This window comes from Acartia tonsa, chromosome 1 (assembly GCF_053477335.1).
Source record: "Acartia tonsa isolate MP-2025a chromosome 1, ASM5347733v1, whole genome shotgun sequence".
Lineage (NCBI taxonomy): Eukaryota > Metazoa > Arthropoda > Copepoda > Calanoida > Acartiidae > Acartia > Acartia tonsa.
Genome location: NC_137260.1, coordinates 5,176,508 through 5,196,408, shown reverse-complemented (window position 1 = coordinate 5,196,408; position 19,901 = coordinate 5,176,508). Strand labels below are relative to the sequence as shown.

The window sequence follows — 19,901 nt, the reverse complement described above, 5'->3', positions numbered from 1 at the left end:
ATTTAACTAACGGCTTCGCCCCTAGCCTCTAGGGGCTTTGCCCCAAGAGGTTTAATCAAACCAATTTTTCGTATTTTAGATTTAAAGAAATTTTTTTTTTTGGGGGTGGGTATTTTCAGTTTTTTGGGGGGTTAGGGGTGTTCCACCCCCAAGAAAATAGTTATAAACCTTCCCGGGACCTATAAGAAGCTACCCTGTAAAGGAGAACCCGATCGGTTCAGCGGTTATCGAGATCCTTCGCTACAAACAAACAGACAGACAAACAAACAGACAGACATCGTTCTACTTTGTATTATAGATACTATTTAGATACATTTTTACATTAAATAAATAAAACCCCCCCCAAAAAATTTTACACCCTAAAAAAATTGGACGCACCTGGTCTAAAATCAATAGAAAAAATTTAAATTGCCTTGAAAAAGGATAAAAACTATTTTATATAATAACATATAACATTAAAATTTATTCATAAATTTTCACTGATCACTAAAACCAAACTTTCTAAAATGAACTAGAAATTATAAAAATTTCCCATGTCATATATGTTAGTGAACGTTACTTTTCCAGCCATCAAAATTTCTTATTATAACAGTTATTTATCACATCGTATTATAGACAGTTTTCCGCGGATATTGAAATAATAAATTATGAGATTAAAATCAGTTTTGTTAGTCCCGAGGGCCCGTGTTACTTTTATGTTTCACAAGGTTTTCTTGTCCTCGAATAAAGTAATGCTCGCAGCTGGCTAAAATAACAATAATCCTCCCCATTTACCCCATCTCTTTCCCTCCTACTGGCAAAAACAAGCTAACCAATAAATGAGGTCCATATTAGCAAGCTTAATCAACAAATTTTCCTCTCTCAATATATCCACGTATGATTGATTATCCCATATCCATTATTCCATCCTTATAATTATTTAACAAAGACGACTTTCTGTGTATAATAAATGCCGCGTATAATTCTAAACATTGTTTACATGTCTGCGCTTACAGACCAAAACATTCATGGAGTGACCCATTTATAGAAAGTTTTATTTACGCATTTTTGGGATTGTAAACAAAAGTATTTTTAGGTTTTGGTTCGAGAATTGTTATTTTTATAAAGGAATAATTTTATTGCATTTTATTACAGAGTGACATAGATTAAAAATGAAAAAGTAATGTTTGTTTTGATGGTGAAATTAAAAATTTTCATGATTTTTCTTGTATTGTTATTGTTTTGAATAAAATTGAACACTTCATTTAATCTTAATAGATTTATTTTCTTTTCAGAGGACAATGTTAAGACCAAGGTTTTATATTCATCTCGAATTACAGCTTTTAAATATAATTAATTTTAAGGATCGACATTACTACAAGTTGAAATTTTTGTATTTTTATTGTCCACATTAAAATTTCTTTCTATTATAATTTTATAATATCATTTGTTTTATTTTAAATTGTCTCTTTACAATACATATTTCACCCTGCCATAATCTAGCTGTATGTTAAAATTTAAGTTTATTGATTTTTATGATTGAATACAGTCTTTCCACGGACTAAACACTTTTTTACTCCCTATTATATCCTATCTGAGAATTTTATAGGTCCAGATAGTGTTTCGGAGCCGGGAGCCGCTTTATTTTTCTGGAGCCGGAGCCGTAATTTTCGTTAAAAACGGCTCCAACTCCGGACTAGATAAATAAAGAGATTTTTTTACAAATTATAATTTGGTAACTCTGTTTTGTCATGTGCAAATGCCCTTTTTAAGTTTTTCAAGTATATCATTATCAAAAATTTAACTTTTAAAACCTTCAAAAGTCACAAATAAAAAATATTTTTTTATGGGGGAAAAATATGTCTAGTTTTTCTTAATTTTAGGTCGGATCCGGAGCCGTATTTCCAGATACGGCTCCGCGGAGCCGGAGCCGCACCAAAATCAAACGGCTTCGAAACGCTGGGTCCAGAGAATGTTTATTATTTTATCATTTTATGGTTGGTTGCGTAATTCAACCACTTCAAGGTAAATCTCCCCTAGGTATATAATATAATAACTCCTACCCTAAATTTTTATCTATTCCTGTGAAAATAAAGAGTCGGCCACTCCAACCCCCCATTTCCCTTATTTAGTGTTCCTAGATGCCTCAAAGGGTTGAAGCCGCTAGTATATAATAATATTATGTTGATATTACGAGTATATACTTTTATTGTTTTTACTTTGAAATCTATTTCGTTATTGAAATATCGAAGTTGAATATACAAATGCTCAAGACTGGTGCTGCTAGCACGCCTATCCTCCCAATGTAAATATACAAGTCAATCCCTCCAAGCCTCAACTACAAGTCAACAAATACTCTCAAACAATGAATCTCTGCCATATAAATTTACAGGTAAAATTAATACTTAAAATACAAATAATAATTTATAAACTTTTCTACAAGAAGCTGTTTTGTAATGATTATTTTAGGCTAAATAATACTTTACTTTAATGTAACAATTACAAAAAAGTAGTGAAAGAGATATATTTGGAACTTCGAGCATTTTTTTATGAATTAAATGGCAAAGTTAGGTATTGATAGGTATACACTTACCGACAATATTTATTGTTCTTGTTCAATCATGTATTTAATCTATAACTAGTAATTTTTTTTCTCTAGTTGGATTAGAAATAAAATAGCCATAACATAATTCTATTATTAGAAAGCTACAGACAGTTTTCAAGCTTTGCAACTCCCTCATTCACCCAAGTACCAGATGTGTTTGAAAGAATTAAACAAGTTTCCAGTCCCGCCATTGTCAAAAAGGTGAACTAATCTTCAAATATATAATTTTTTATCATTTACTAGATAGAAACTTTTAAAAAGTACCTATGTAGGAACTTTTTTGTTTGTTTACCCCTTTTTGGATGGTTTTAAGCATTTCTAAACAAGAGTCTCTTAAATCTTGTAAGTCTGCATGACATTTCATATTATCCATGTATGGTAATTATGTAGTTAAAACAAAAACATTCCTTTACTTATCGCTTAAGTGTTAAATCTAACTACAGAAGAGAACACTGCAGTTAACATAACAAGATTCAACAACATATTATTCATTTTAGGTAAATGCTGTTTATGTGTTTGACGTTGAGGGTGAAGGTAAATGGCATGTTGACCTGACCAGCGGCAAGGGTCAAATTGGCCAGGGAGATCCAACCAACAAACCAGACGTTACTATTGCAGTCAACAAGGAAACTTTTCTCAAGGTGAGTCATTTATTCACAATGTAAAGTAATAGTAGCACAGCAAATAAAGTTTAAAAGATGAAAAAAATTCCGTCGTTTATATAGAAACTGTGTAGTTGTCAGTCTTTTAGGCAACTTTTGTTCAAGGACAAGCTCAATATAGATACCTTTAGAGTATCTATGATTTTATATATATTAGCTTCTGCGTAATCTAAACGTAGTTATTATGTGATAAAAATATAATATAAATAATACATATTGTTTAGATGTTCAATAGAGAATTGAAGCCAGCCACTGCTTTCATGTCAGGACAACTTAAACTCTCAGGCAATTTTATGTACCTACGTAAATTATTTTTGATTAGAATTGAAAATAAGAGGTGTTAAATTTTCCCTCCTATGCCTATCCCCTACGGGTTGACCTATCCCTGTTAACCTAAACGGACCAAGGTAACTTATAAACAAAAATCGAAGAACAACCCCCTCCCCACTTTCATTATTTATTTTTATTTTAAATAAGTGGAGAGGTGTCCGTGCCCACAACTAGGTAATTATAGGGAATACTTATGCTATGTTGTTAATACTGTTGGCACTAAAAATATAGGTACATAATATTTCGTTTAGGTGATCTAAGCAAGGCTTTGGCTTTAGAAAGTGTTATGAAAGCATCCAGAGAGGATTTTACTTCTTAATAGATGGATACCTACTTACCAAGATAGCAACTACATTCAGATCTGACGTATAATTTTTATTTTAAAATAATCGGAAGAAAATTTTATTTTTTAGCTTTAAACAGAAACTATTTCCTCTTTTTTTTAATCATAAGCAAATCGTTTTTCTAAAAAGAATTTCAAATGAACCTAAAAGTATAGAAATGATTTTCTTTCAAAGGCTAAACTGATAACTTTTTTGTAAATAGTTTAAAAAACTTAAATAAGCTCCAAGAAAAATACACACATTAATATAATATTTGAACAGGGTGTACTAAAACAAAAGTCGTTTTGTCATACTATTGTAGTAATATTTGATGTTGTTCAAATAGAAATGCACTTTTTATGAAAATTTGTACAAACAAACCCACCCTCCATATGAAGAATACCTCCAGGATGAACCTCCATTTTAATCACAATGTCAAACAAAAAATTCGAACATCAAGCCAATATTATCTGTACCAGTATAGAATATAAATCAAAATTGTTTTAAAAAAGACCTTTATAATTATAATTATGTATATTTAATAGTCGTTTTTAGTGAATATTGTACCTATGTAATATATATATCTTGTAGTTTATTGAATATCTCTTTTATTTTATTAATGTTCATACTAGAAACTTAGTTAAAATTTTATTTTTATTTTAGCCTTTTTTGCCATACATTGTCGATTTTTTTTCTGCATGGAATTAAATTCTTTTTAAAAAGTCCATTTAGAATGAAATAATAGTTATTTATTGCATCGTTTTATAGACAGCTTTCATCAGATATTAAAATTAAAAATTATAAGATTAAAGCCAAATTTTCCTATGCCCTGAAAGGTTAAAGGCCTGGGCTAACAAAACTGGTGTTGATTTTATCTTTTTTATTAAAATAGGTTTTCGTGGAAAATTGTCTGTAATACGATGTTATACATGATTTTTCAGTATGTCTGAGAATCGGTTCTGGTCCAGTGGATATTAATCTATTTCGAAGCCATAGTGGAAAGTGTAAATATTAAGTAGGAAAGATTACTTAGAAAAAATTAGTAAAGATATTTATATAATATAACATCAATGAAAATATGTTCTATTAATATTTTCAGATGTAACTAAATTCCAGTGATATCAAAATTTACATACAAATTTACATTTAAAAGTAAGTACTATGATTTTATAGTAACCAAGCTATTCTATATGTTTGTCAGTCCGTTTGGATTAAATTTTCAAAATTTTTTTTGGCTATTTTGCATTACCTAATACCTACTATTATGTTATGTTTATGTATCTACCATCTACCACACTTTTTGTCTTGCTAATTTTCTTTACTGAGCTGGATCTTTAAATCATTTTAGTGGTGAGCCGGATCGGGGTGAGCCGAATTTCAGCCAATCACAGTGCGGCATTTCATAAAATGCTGTGCTCTCATTGGTGGAAAGTTGGCTCACCACTAAAATGATTTAAAGATCCAGCTCTGTACTAAATTACCCTCATTGATAAGCCAAAGTTTCTTGGTGTTTAGACGTTGTTATGAAAATAAATCTTTAAGTGTGGGTGTTTAGTTCAGACAACTACCTGCCCGAGTAATGGAGACCCTTTCCGTCTGATAGCCGATTGTATTTTGTTCTAGGGACACGGATGTGTTAATATTTCCGACGCTATTTGCCGATGTAAAAGACCCAATACAAAATCAGGACAGGGTCCCCGCACTCGGGGCATTTTATATGTTAACTTTTAAAGTTGATAACAAAAAGAATGATACAGTATCTCATTCTCTAATTAAGATGAGTTCGAGTGGAGATGAGTTGAGCTGGGGATGTTTGGAGCAGACTGTAGACAAAGGTCTATTACCTTGGGATATTACAGTACAGGTATGGGCTCAATTTTGATAGGACAATTCTTTAACAACAATAACAATAAAGGTTATATTTTGGAATTTGTGATTTCTAGGTTATTTAGGAGAAAAATTATATTAATTTTTATCGTTTTTAATCTTCTACATTTTGCTAGAAAAAAATACTTTGTATTTAAAAATTACCTAAACAATCATTAAAAAATTCAAGAAAGTAATTTTGTCTTAAAAATGTATTATAGATGTGTACATTCTAAATTCTGTTTTATTTCAAACTAGCTGCCCCCCCCCCCCCTTCACACAAAAAAAGACTGTAGGGGGACTTGAGGTGGGCAGGGGTTGAAATCGACCCCCCCCCCCCCAAATTTTTATTTAAGTTTAATACCAAAGGATTCTGTAGGAATATTGTAATGCCTATACTACATAATGTTTGTTTAGGTGATAAACTCAAAGAGACTGGACTCTCCTACGGGACCCCGCTACCGTCTGATTATGTGGGACGGTGTGAAGACTTACAAGAATGCTCTCCTGTCCACATCTGATCAACCTGTACCAACAAACTTTTCAATCATTAAGGAATAAATACTTTACATTTTTAAATAAGGATGTTATGAAATGATAAATACTAGCGGCTACATCCGTTCATATTTTGTTAAAATTATCATAAAATAAAGTATTTCTGTTTGCTAGATTGGTACAGAAACGGTCCCGGAGGGAACGAAGGAAAGCGTCATAACAAAGTAAGTTGGAATTTAAAAATAGCATTTACTGAACTTTTCTTAATTTTATAAGTTTTCTGAGGAGCCATTGGACTTGAATAAAAATTATACTGTTTCCAAAATTTGTAGAAACACGATCTCACATTCGTTAGTTTACAAACCTTGGGGACTATAATTTAAGAGCATCCAGAGAATAAACCTTTTGATCAGTAGGGGTCGGGAGAGGGGCGGAGTCGTTTTTTTTTACCTTCCTTCAGGGGTGTATATTTTCAAATTTGACCCTGCTGAGGGGGGGGGGGGGGTGGAGGGAAATAAAAAATATGTGGTTGGGGGGAAAAAAATGTAAAAAATAAGAGAACTGAAAGCATTTTTCTTCTTCTAATTTTCTCACCTTTTTGGTGAAAAAAACTAAAAGAATATGTGGGAAGGGGGAAAATATGAATAAAATAAAGAGTTTTGAAAATATTTTTCCATTTTATTTCCTTCCTCGCTGGAAAAAACTAGGAGAAGAAAAAAAATAAAAAATTTTGCAGCAGGGGAAAAAAATGAATCTTGTGCAGAATATACACCCCTTCCTTCCTTCATAAAATGACATTTTTCTCCGTGTTGTTATCGAATAAATTCTATTTATGCTTACTATTTTGATCCGTTTTTAGGATTCCTAATGGATTCATTATTTCTTCGATTTTACACCAGATTATCATGTACTTTAGTAAAGTGAAACTTGTAGCTGGATAAAATAACGACCCTCCATTTTCTCCGTTTTCCCCATCCCCTTACCTCCCACTGGATTAACGAACGGACCAATAAGTTATGTCTGTGTTAGCAACCTAAATTAACGATAATTTTTCCCCTGTCATAATATCCACTACCCCGTCCCGGATTTGAAAAATTTTGTTAAAATTTTTGCCCCCAGCCAAAATATGGTTGATTTATGCATAAAAACGACCCATGCAAAATATTTTTTCTGTAATGCAAAAATTGCGACGGTACAAGCACTGCAAAGTTTTTAAAATCTGCAAAAAACCCTGTTTTTATGGCTTTTTTGGGGCTTTTGTACCATCCCAATTTTAAAGATTTTTACAAAATTTCAATTCAAGTGTGTTGATATATACCTGAAATTTACCAAAAAAAATGGGGGCAGTCTCAATAATAATATATGAAGGTGTAGCAAGTAATCTTCCAAATACAAAATTGTCAAATTGCATACATATATAATAGGGTTGGGCCAGATTCTTTTTTCGACGGATATTGGATATCTGGCTGATTTATAATGCCGGATATTCGACATCTGGCCAGATATCTAGCAAATATCTGGTAATTTTGCCGGATATCTGGTTATTTGACCGGATATCCGGTAATTTGCCGGATACCAAATATGTTGCATTTTAAATCATCCGGATATCCGGTATCCAGCCAAAAAAGTATCCGGGCTACCTCTATTATATAAGTTTGATGCACAAAACTATCCCGTCTGTAGATTAAACTTAGCGGTTGAAACGTTTATACACTTAACTTAATAAACCAACCAATCAAAATTCAATAAAATTCTCAAAAGTTGTTAACCTAATGAATTAGAAAAACAATTATAAAACTTTGGGGACAAGTGAAATAAACAGTCCAATTTCCCCTCCCTCTCTGAATTATACCAGAGTGTACCAAAAGTCTAATAATAACTGGGGAGGCAGAGCACAATGGGCTGTTAATTACACTAGTCCCCGAAGTTTTAAAAACTTTTTCATTTTTTTGCTCAACAACTTTTTAGATTGTTTGAAATTTTAATTGGTTTAATAAGACGTTCCAACCACCTATTGTAATCAACAGAAAGGGTAAGTTTGTGTATAATCATGGGGTAAACACGTCCATTTATCAGCCATTGTCTTCTCTATCTAGATCCCTGTACCCTAAGTCTAATAATAACTGAAACAATTTTATTTTTATTACATAACAAGAAATAACATGTTATTCAAGAATCTAAAGGGATAAGACAATGTCTAATAAATTGATGTACATCCACAATAATGATACAAAAAATTATCCCTTCTGTAGATTAAGACTAGAGGTTGAAACTTTTAAACACTCAACTTAATAAATCAACCTAATAAAATTTACTGAATTTCTCCAATGTTTTAACCCAAATGTAAGAAAACACCGTTATAACACTTTGGGGACTAATTTAATAAACAGCTCAATGTCCCCTCCCTCCCTGAACTGTACAAGAGTGTATCAAGTCTAATAATAACTAGGGGGGGAGGTGACATTGGGCTGTTTAATACACTAGTCCCGGAAGGTTTATAATAACATTTTTTTATTTCTTGGCTCAACAACTTTGGAGACTTTTATTGAATTTTAATTGGTTGATTCATTAGGTTTAGTGATCAAACGTTTCAACCACTATGTAATCAACAAAAAAGGATTAGTTTGTGTATCATTATGGGATATACAAATAAATTTATCAGCCATTGTCTTATCCCTCTAGATCCCTAATAATAAAGTATAATAATAACACTTTTATTTTTATTACATAACAAGAAATAACATGTTACTGAAGGATCTAAGGGATAAGACTATGGCTAATGAATGGATGTACATCCCCATTAATAATACACAAAATTAACCCTTCTGTAGATTAAAATTAGTGGTAGAAACGATTGAACACTCAAATTAATAAACCAATCCATCAAAATTTATTGAAAGTCCCCAAAGTTATTCAACGAATAAGAATTATTTTCAAACTTTTGGGACTAGTGTATTAAACGGCCTATTTTGTCCAATCTATTTCTGATACTATTAAATGCAAATCTTTTCTATAATATGAGTCTGAACGAACTCCGTAAAGGTTAGCTCTTTTATTTAATCTAAGCAAGTTGAAATTTTTTGATTGAAAACTTTGGTTGATGATTCCTGTAACAATAAGGGTTTAGAAAGTGTAGCAACTCTGCAATCGGTACTTCTGCTTTATAGCTTTAGTTTTTGATATATTGAAGACGTAAGTTTAATGCAAATTATTGCCAGTTTCCCAAGTGCTAAGTCGAGCACATACCCCCCCCCCCCATCTCCCGACCTTGAAAAAAGGAAGGGATACTTTCTAGTTTGTTTCTTAATTATATAAGGTCAGGTTAGGATAGTTTATATTGGGTACCAGGGACCCTTGCAAGTTAATATAAGGAGGGAGGGGTTGTCAGTGATCAAAAGACACTTTGAGGGAAAGCACCGAACATCTTTTATAAGCTAAGACATCTTTTTCCAAAATTAACAGAGATAAACAATGAATAATGACACATAAAAAGATAATGTTAAAAATTATCTAATTTTCACAAGAAGAGCTTCTCCATAGTACTTTCTAGCGGTAACGCTCCTAAAGGACTCTTGGGCACCTGAGAGAAGGGTCGATCCTCTAATTTTATTTAAGTGGTAATAACTGAAACATTACCTGGATCTATCAGAAACTTTACTGTAAAGAAGAAACAATTGCATACATATATAATAAGGTTGGGCCGATACTTTTTTGGCTGGATACCGGATATCCGGTTGATTTCTAATGACAGATAATCGTTATATGGCAAATTACCGGATATCTGGCCGAATAAAAGAACATCAGCCGAATAACCGGATATCTGGCTGAATAACCGGATATCCGGCCAAATAACCGGATATCCGGTCGAATAACTGGATATCAGGCAAAATAACATTTATTTGCCGGATATTTGGCATTATAAATCAGCCAGATATCCAGTATCCGTCCAAAAAAGTAGCCGGCCCAATCCTATTATATATGTATGCAATTTGACAATTTTGTATTTGGAAGATTACTTGCTACACCTTCATATATTATTATTGAGACTGCCCCCATTTTTTTTGGTAAATTTCAGGTATATATCAACACACTTGAATTGAAATTTTGTAAAAATCTTTAAAATTGGGATGGTACAAAAGCCCCAAAAAAGCCATAAAAACAGGGTTTTTTGCAGATTTTTAAAACTTTGCAGTGCTTGTACCATCGCAATTTTTGCATTACAGAAAAAATATTTTGCATGGGTCATTTTTATGCATAAATCAACCATATTTTGGCTGGGGGCAAAAATTTTAACAAAATTTTTCAAATCCGGGACGGGGTAATATCCACATATATTCTATCCATTTTTAGAATGGACAAAGACAAGCAAATATCCTACGCCTACCTATTCTATCATTACAACCTGGTCAAAGATGGGGGTGAGGTCAAGACAAGAATTAATAAACCTGATGCTCAACAAGATCTTGATGACAGGAATGGTTTAATTTAGATGGATATCTTTAACAGCTTTCCGCGGATATTAAAATGAAAAATTTTAAAATTAAAAACTAGTTTTGTTAGCCCGGGCATTTGATTTTTTTAATACATACTCGTGGAAAATAGTCTGTAATACGATGCAATAAATAGTTTTTTTCAGTACGGCAGAGAAAAGGTTCTAATCCAGCGGATATTAATCTGTTTCGTGGCCATACTGGAAAAAGCATTTATTTTGAACTTTAACATCTTTTGTTAAACTAATGAGTATTTCCCAAAAACATTATTTATTTATTATTTTGTCTATGAAAAGTTTGTTCAAAAATGTGATTGTATTTCATTGATATTGACAGTATCATTGCTTATTATCTGAACTGAGAGAATAGAATTATGAGACAAGAAGAATATTGTATAGTAAAACAATTTGTCGCAATTAAAAAAGAACTTTTAGATAGTTTTAAAAAGAATTTATCATCGTTTATTCAGTATTAACTAAAACTATTTTATGAGATTTCTTTTTGTAATTTAAATATTTTTTAAACACTACAAAAAAATATTGCACGTTACTTTATTATTATTATTTTTACTTTATATGAGAAAATTAAGACTACAATATTATCTATAATACAAAGTAGTACGATGTCTGTCTGTCAGTCTGTCTGTCTGAAGCTTAAGATCTCAGTAACCACTGAACCGATTGGGCTCTACTTTTCAGGAAATATATCTACTGGTCCTGTGATGGTTTTAAGCTATTTTCTTGGGGGGTGGGACACCCTCAACCCCCCCAAAAAATGAAAAATACCCCCCCCCACAAAAAAAAAAAAAAAAAAATTCTGTTTAAAACTAAAATTTAAAAAGGGGGTTGACAACCCCAGCCCCCAATAAAAAAAATTTCCTCCCCCCTCAATTTTTTTTTCTTTTTCTTTTTAAATTTAGATAAAACAAAAATAGGTTGATCAAACCTCTTGGGGCAAAGCCCCTAGAGGCTAGGGGCGAAGCCGCTAGTGTTTTAAAAAGATACCAAATAATTGTTTTTGAAACTGGTATATCATATGTTAACTACCTGAGTATAAACTGTATTCCTTTAGTTTACAGAAGATACTTCTAAAAAATTAAATAAATTGTGCGTGGTATGTACTTTAAGATCTCGTCAACATTTAGAACAATTAATGCCTAATATTCGGATACAGGGTTTTGATTTTATTAGAGGGTTTTATTGCTTCAACACCTTAAAATATATGAACCGACGAAATACAAAAATAAAAAAATGCATCGTATTCGTGAAAATTAATTTCAAAATAAAAATTGCACTTAAAAAAATGGAAAGGGAATATACTCGTATTTTATTATCTAAGTTTAATAGTATTTTTCCTATTTTTTTCAATTTTTTAAATGTATATGAATCTATAAAAAGTTAAGGAGTATTGTTAGTAGCACCCGTCCGAACGAAATTTGAAAGCTATGGAAACTAATTGATCTATGGGTTTTAATTAAGAAATTCGACCGTTTATAGCCGACTTTTTTATTGGGAAGAAATAAAAAAAATAAGGCCTTTCATACCAAAATGTGTACAGTTTCTACCCAATAGCAAGGCTGCCGAGTTCTCCCAGGATATTTTTATTGGTGGAGCCTGATTACCTCTCTTTCTTAGTACCTTTATTACTGAGAGTATTTTTAGACACCTTACTTATTATAGTGTAACTAAGCTCAAAATTGCGAGTGAAAAAATATCAATAATAAAACCAAACCAACTTTCAGTGTCTATTCATTAAACTCCACGCTCAACTCTCCATCCGCGAATGGCAGAACGGCCGCGGCTGCAGCTTCGCCTAGCATGTCAGCTGCAAACACCACCCTACCTCATACACCACCGAACCAGACGGGTAGCAACACAGCACCCCCTCCCTACCTACAATCAAGGTAAATATATGTTTTATTTGTCTTATAAGATATTAGAAACGGCACCGTTTTTCCTTAAAATAGTACATATTAAGCACAGAAACCCAGCTTATACCAATAACACAATTTATTCTGAAAATTTTAAAAAATCACGAAACTTGTTTTTCAGCTGTCGTTGGGGGGCAACACATCGTAAAATTGACGACCTCTCCATTTGCCCCCCAAATATTATTTTAGATTTATTTCTCTTGTTGGTTATACCTTATTCCTGACAGAAACCCCACTTCTTACTATTGAAATAAATTGTACTAGCGGCTACGCCCCAAGAGGCCTCTAGGGGCACTTGAGGAGGGGAGAGTCGAATTTGATAACCCAATTTACTTTTGGGGGGTTGAGCGGTAGGTATTTTTTTTTCTAGGATTTCTCTTGGGAGGGTGGTGGTACCCTCCCCCGAAATAGTTATAAACCTTCCCGGGACCTATGAGAAGCTACCCTGTAAAGGAGAACCCGATCGGTTCAGTGAGATCCTTCGGTACAGACAAACAGACAGACATCCTGTTACTTTATTATAAGGATAAAAGAATTCAAATCTCAAATAATTTTAACCTACAAAAGAGGTTATTTGGTTGATCACAATTGGGCGGTAAACATAATTATCTATCGTCCATTGTCTTATCCCTTAAGATCCATAATCTTCATAGAAATATTGTTCCCTATGAAAAAACCAATAATTATTAGGTATTATTAATAGTAACCTACCCATGGAAGTTAAGAAAACATTATTGAAAAAAAGGAAAATGTTATATAATATTTGACTAATAGATTTATTATTACTTGGATCTTACACCAAAGTGAAACTTGTAGCTGGTTAAAATAACGATCCACATCCTTTACCCCATCCCCTCCACTCCTACTGGATGTACGAAATGACCAGTAAATGATGTCCATGTTAGCAACCTAAATTGACAACATTTTTTTCCTCTGTCATAATATCCACATATATTCTAGTAAATCCATTTATTTACCCTTTAGTAATGGAATATTTGTTTTAACTTTAGTTTGAAACTTTGCGATGCAACTTTCTGCTAATTAATAAGCAAAGTTTCATAACTATAAAGTGCCTATTAGATAGATATGCATCGGCGATTTCCCTCAGAGTGTTTTGTTGAGCACTGAATCTCCATCCCATTTTAAAAACAAATTTTAAAGTAAGGGGGGGGGGGATTTATTCGTTTGTTAGTTTATTTCTGTTCTAGCGGCTACGTCCCCTAGAGGCCTCTAGGGGCACTTGAGGAGAGAGTCGAATTTAAAATTTAATTTCTTATTTTAGATTTTGAAAGGCAAAAAAAATTTGCTCACTTTAAGTCTAGATGTCATTATTCCTCCCCCACCCCATTAATCAATATCGTACCTACTATTTCTTTTATTTTTACAACTAAAATGAATTATTTCAGATCTCATTCACGAACAAGTACCCAGAGCGGCGGCGGCAGATTAACAGATCCAACCGCCGCTGCCAATGGAACCAGTAGACCGTCGCCACTACGCCGGCCCAACCTTGCCTCGGTGAAGCGGAACCTGGCCGATTCCTATCCACCGGAGAATAAAAGGCCGAATACACGAGACGGAGCCGGAGCTGCAGAGTCGGAGAATGCAACTCATGTGGTCGCAAGTTTGAATCCTATGATGAATAAATACAGTGTCAAGGTAAACAACTGTCAACTCTTTATGTTTTTAACTAGCGGCTACGCCCCCCAGGGGCCTCTAGGGGCACTTGAGGTGGTTGGGGTTTGAATTCGACCCATTCATGTTTAATTTTGTTTTAAAAGAATTTTTTTTTTTTTGGGGGGGGGGGTTGGTTGTACCCCTTTCAAAATAGCTATAAACCTAATATGGACCTATGAGAAGCTACACTTTATAGGAGAACCATATCGGTTTTTCAGTTAGCGAGATCCTTCGGTACAGACAGACAGTCATCTATAGTAAAAGCTAAAAGTGGATGTAAATTGGATATGTATTAAAAAAGTATTATGATGAAATGAGAAATATAAAAATGCAAGTAGGAAGTAACTCATGTTTGACAGTTCCAAAGTATTAACGTCAAAACTTCTATCTATAATTCATTTTTTTACATATCTGGTTGAAACACGTCTATAGGATATGCAAATGTATCAGATATTTATGCCTTTCTGGAAAAAAAGTTGCTATACTTTTTACCCTTTTCTCGAATTTAAAGTTTTATTCGTCATGTGTATGGTCCATAGGACCTACAAAAAGTGCCAGATTGTATTTGTGTGTTTGTCAAGTCTTTTTCAATTTGATTTTTATTAGGTAACCTATCAATTTTTATCGAATTTTTAATTTTTTTTATTTGTGTCTGTCCATATAAAATTTTGTAAACCTTTTAGGTAAATTTGTTTTACTTTACTTGTATTTGTCAATGTTCGCTTTTCTGTTTTCTAATTTGTTAAGCTTCGCTCCTATTAATGTTGTATTCCCCGTTCCTTAAGTGGTCAATAGCCGGCCACTCTTAGAAATCTTTTTACACATTTCACTTTATTTTCCATTTTAGTAGATAGGTATAAATTGCTTTTTTATTTATTATTTTATAAATATTTCTAGGTACGAGTAAGTGAGAAATCTGAGCTGAAAGACATCCAATCCCCTCGATGGCAGGGAAAGATATGCAATGCTAAATTATCTGACAAGTCAGGAGATATTATCATAAAGGTCAGTCTAACCCAAACTTTTATTTAAATAATTTTAAAGCTTTCCTTGCATGAATTATTCAGATAATCTGACATAGCACCTGGAATTTAAAACATTGATTAACTAGGTATCATATTTTCATCCAGTAAAAAAATTGTTTATTTGAAGTTGATTTTGATATTTCATACCTACATTCTATTAGGGGTTTAACTTCCCTTACACAATTAAAAGATGTCTCGAATAAAACCGGAATAACAAAGTAACATATAAAATGAATGCTAGAAAATCAGATGAATCCTCTGAAATAATTTCAGAAGCATATTTAATAATACAATTAAGCTACCTGTCATCCTTTCTATGATTTTCAACCTTTTGAACAACCAAAACTTGATCCTTAGATCATATGCATGGGAATGTAGGCAAGAATTTTCAGTCGTGTATCTTAAATACGAGCTAAGAAAATCATGTTTTAATCATTCCATGTTTAACGGATGGACAGACATACGGACGGACATTTCGCAACATTAAGGAACACTCTCAAGTATATTTGTTAATGTTCAGGGTTTCAACGCTGATGCTGAATCACTACACAAAGAACTAAATGATGGATCTACCTATCTCATCTCTGGAGCTCAAGTCAAACCTATAAGGTAGATTTTTATAAGCTAAGCTGTTCATCCGGACAATGGATTTATTATTAATTGGATCTTACACCAGATTATCATTTACTCTAATAAAGTGAAACTTGTACCTGGCTAAAATAACGATCCTCTATCCTTCTTATTTACACAATTTCCTCTATTTCTATTGGATGAACGAACTGACCAATAAATGAGTTCTATGTTAGCAACACCTAAATTGACGGCAATTTTCCCTGTTATAACATCCACGTATATTCTACATCCATTCTTTATAGGGATTCCAGATACAACAATACTGGCCATAATTACGAGCTAACATGGACAAAATTCACCAAAGTAACGGGGCCATGCCTACACTCAGCCATCAGTCTCAACTACAAGTTTGTGCCTATCTCAAGTATTATGTAAGTAGTAAATTATTTCGTCACTAGTGGTTGCGCTCCTAGCATATTTTATCTAAGTATTCTAAGGAGTAGGTAAGGAACAAAGGAAAATAGTCTAAAACCAAACTTACATAGGTATAATGAATTAGCCTAAAACCATTGACAATATACAAATAAATAAAAAAATATTTGTTTTCTGTTGATTGAGTTGTATACTAGTTATTTATGGCATCGTATTATAGACAACTTACCGCGGATAACAAAATGAAAAATTAAGATTAATACCAGTTTTATTAGCCCTGAGGGGCCGACGCCACGGCTAACAAAAATTGTATTAATCTTATGATTTTTATTTTAAAATTCGTGGAAAATCAGCTCTAATACGATGCTATACATGAGTTTTCAGTTTGGCTGAGGACCGGTTCTAATTCAGCGGTTATTTACGAATCCTTACTGGAAAATAAACATAAACGTTTCTTGTTTTGTACTAGGCAACTATCGTAATTGACGATTTCTGTTTAATATGTATTTATCTTTTTTCCAGAATTTCATATAGGTATTTCTTTCTTTTTAGATCGTATTTCTAGATATGAAGTTTAACTGAATTGGTTTTCATTTATTTACCTACGTGGATTTATTAACGTTTACATTGAATTCATAAATCCCAAAATTTCTTCAAGAATTTCCTTGTTTGAAAAAGATAAAAACCTGCATATGAAAGATTTTAGGGGCGGAAGGTCAGAAAAATAGCAATAAAGCATACCCTGACTTATTTATAAAAAATAGCATAAAACCATCTTAGGAGTCAGTACCTATAAGAAGCTTCACTGTAAAGGACAACCACATCGGTTAAGTAGTTTGTGATATTCTTCACTACATACAAAAAAATCTTACTACTTTATATAATAGGATAGGATAGCAAATAAGAAAAGCACATTTTCTTCATGGAAACTTGATGTCCTCAAAAAATTTAGCTGTCTATCTGTATTAGCAGCCGATATAATATAATTTTCTTGCGTAACGTTTCATACGAATATTATCTTTTCAAGTTACTAGCGGCTACGCCTCTAGTGACACTTTAAATGTTTTGTTTTTTTTAAATAATACGATACCTACCTATGTTGCTTTCAAGTCTCTACGATACCTTGCAATTTTGCGTTCAAGTCTCTTTGGGTAAAAAAAATTTCGTTTTTTTGTGATTTCTCTTGGGAGGGTGGTGGTTGGTACCCTCCCCCAAAATAGTTATAAACCTTCCCGGAACCTATGAGAAGCTACCCTGTAAAGGAGAATCATATCTGTTCAGCGGTTAGCGAGATCCTTCGGTACAAACATACAAACACACAAACCTCCTGTTACTTTATTATAAGGATAGCATATTGAAAACCTTAAACAAAGAGTTTACCTTATTATTCTTGTATTTTATTATTAAAAGTGAGGAGAGAGAGTATAAGGAAAATGGATTATGAATTCCTCTTATCTAAATTCCAGTCTTGTCAAGAGTCGGTCAGAAACCTAAGATGGGTTCTAGAGTCATTTTGAATTATTATTTCATTGAAAGTTTTTGTCTAAAATGATATTATTTATACTTGCCTTCAAAATCAATGAACAAACAAATTATTAGGTTGGTATAGTGATGGTGAAAATCCTTACCAAACAATTATAAACCTTCCTTTGACCTATGCAAAGGTAAATTGTATCAAGGTTAAATATTGGTTCAGCGGTGGGCGAGATCCCTTGGTTCAGACAGACATCCTGTTACTTGTATACAAAGATAGTAGCAAATATAACTCTAGAAACAGCTCTATAGTATTCAGAGTCAAAAAGTTTATTTCTCTTTGTTATTCTTTCTGATAATCTCATCCATACATTTTAATTTTCCTTATGTTAAGAGTATGATTTTTAAGATTTAATAAAGTATTTTAGGCGGCGTTATAAAGACTTATTGGTAGTTTTAATTCAACCAAAAGTGGACTAAAAACAAATCTTTTTATACTTTATGGTTAGGTTAGGTAGATTAGGGCTAGTAGAGCCCCAAAAGGCTTTTCTTCTCTAGGACACAGTCGGAGCTGAAAATGTGTACAGGACCCTCCCCCCCATCCATTATTGTACAATAATCTTAAAGTTTTGGTTGGGGGGAGGAGGGGGGGGGGGTGATTATGCAGTTTTTCTCTATTTTTTTTATTACTTTAGGTCAGGTTAGATTAAATTGGGTAGCCCCACAGGGTTAGAGCATCTTAGGGATTGGAAAAAATACCCTACTCCCTTATTTTCAATTTCTTAAAAAATAATGGTGTTGGGTTCAGTGCTTGAAAGTGTTGGGTTGGAAAGTCGTTTTTAGGAAAAGCACCAAATATACTCTTACTAAGTGACATTATCAAAAAAAGGGGATGAACAGAATTAAAGAAAATCTGTATTTGATTACTCTATCACTTTTTGAGTCATTACTCAAATAAATCCAAATATCCAACGCAAATTTGAAAAGTTTGCTGTCTGTATTTTAAATTAGGGATCTAAAGGGATAAGCCAATGGCCACTTAATTGATGTACATCCCCAATGATGACACACAAAATTAACCCTTCTGTAGAATACAATTAGTGGCTAAAAAGTTTGGACACCCAACTAAATGAACCAACCAATCAAAATCCAATAAAAGATATCAAGGTTGTTAAGCTAACGAATAAGAAAATTTTATTAAATAACTTTGGGGACTTGTGTCAAAAACAGTCCAATTTCCCCTACCTCCCTGATTTCAAATGCAAATATTATTATTTTTTATTTTTCTATCTAAAATGAAATTTTTATATCTCTACTTGAAACGGAAGTAGAATATTTGAATAGGTAGGTAGTTTTAGTTTGAACAGTAACATGAATAATGATATTTGTCCAACAGTATAGTAAAGTAACATGATGTGTGTGTGTCTGTTGGTTACAATCTCACTGACCGCTGGAGCGATATGATTTTACTAAACAGTGAAGATTCTTGTAGGTCCAGGGAAGGTTAATAGATATTTTCAAAGAGAAATAGCTTTTGAAAAAAAATGTGGTACCTATTACTTTTCTTTAAAAACAACAGAATTCTGGAGGATATAAAATTTTCTCTGCTGTTACTAAAGATAGGAGATAGCTGAAATTTGTAGTCAAGATTCCTTTGTTATATGCAAATCTAATCTACACATTAATATGCCTTTCTGTCCAGGGAGTAAGGGAGGGGACAATGGGCAATTAATTCAATTTAAGAGGGTTCGCTGAAAAGCAATGAAAACCAGATTTATCAAGAAAATTTCACCAAAATTGTAAAGGGATCATGGTAACCTAATTTAGAACAAAATTAGTTCTAAGAAAAAAATCATTTACTTGTAAATTAAATTATCAACACATCACAATGTAGTAAACATTCTGTAATTGATCACTAGAAAAATCTTGTTTAGAACTACCTCAACCCTTCTCATATATTTATAACTGACACGTAAATTCAAGCGGTTCTTAGATTATTTAATACACAAATATCACAGTAGAGTTTCTATACATGAAATGA

General features: G+C 32.7%; 2 protein-coding genes across 2 annotated transcripts in view; both read left to right on the top strand.

Annotated features, from left to right (window-relative positions):
* Positions 1 to 966: 966 nt before the first annotated feature.
* Positions 967 to 4,999, top strand: LOC145335309 (hydroxysteroid dehydrogenase-like protein 2). The gene is made up of 6 exons (XM_080181079.1): positions 967 to 1,294; positions 2,253 to 2,371; positions 2,682 to 2,785; positions 3,082 to 3,225; positions 3,471 to 3,531; positions 3,828 to 4,999. Exons 1-6 carry the CDS (start codon positions 1,281 to 1,283, stop codon positions 3,893 to 3,895), a joined length of 510 nt encoding a protein of 169 aa, XP_080037205.1. The 5' UTR covers positions 967 to 1,280; the 3' UTR covers positions 3,896 to 4,999.
* The window catches only part of LOC145335211 (replication protein A 70 kDa DNA-binding subunit-like), a 45,422-nt gene continuing 30,517 nt past the window's right edge, over positions 4,997 to 19,901 (top strand). Inside the window, exons 1-10 of the mRNA XM_080180981.1 lie at positions 4,997 to 5,051; positions 5,677 to 5,763; positions 6,183 to 6,320; positions 6,435 to 6,484; positions 10,611 to 10,733; positions 12,492 to 12,653; positions 14,087 to 14,339; positions 15,255 to 15,362; positions 15,903 to 15,991; positions 16,258 to 16,386. Coding sequence (XP_080037107.1) covers positions 5,677 to 5,763; positions 6,183 to 6,320; positions 6,435 to 6,484; positions 10,611 to 10,733; positions 12,492 to 12,653; positions 14,087 to 14,339; positions 15,255 to 15,362; positions 15,903 to 15,991; positions 16,258 to 16,386 — 1,139 coding nt within the window. The 5' untranslated portion in view covers positions 4,997 to 5,051. The remainder of the gene's footprint in view (positions 5,052 to 5,676; positions 5,764 to 6,182; positions 6,321 to 6,434; positions 6,485 to 10,610; positions 10,734 to 12,491; positions 12,654 to 14,086; positions 14,340 to 15,254; positions 15,363 to 15,902; positions 15,992 to 16,257; positions 16,387 to 19,901) is intronic.

Bases quoted from the DNA above. Each gene is read 5' to 3' on its own strand.
- LOC145335309 (XM_080181079.1), top strand. The intron at 2,372-2,681 runs GTAAAATTAATA...TTCTATTATTAG, and splicing joins TCTGCCATATAAATTTACAG to AAAGCTACAGACAGTTTTCA. The intron at 3,532-3,827 runs GCAATTTTATGT...TATTTCGTTTAG, and splicing joins AGGACAACTTAAACTCTCAG to GTGATCTAAGCAAGGCTTTG.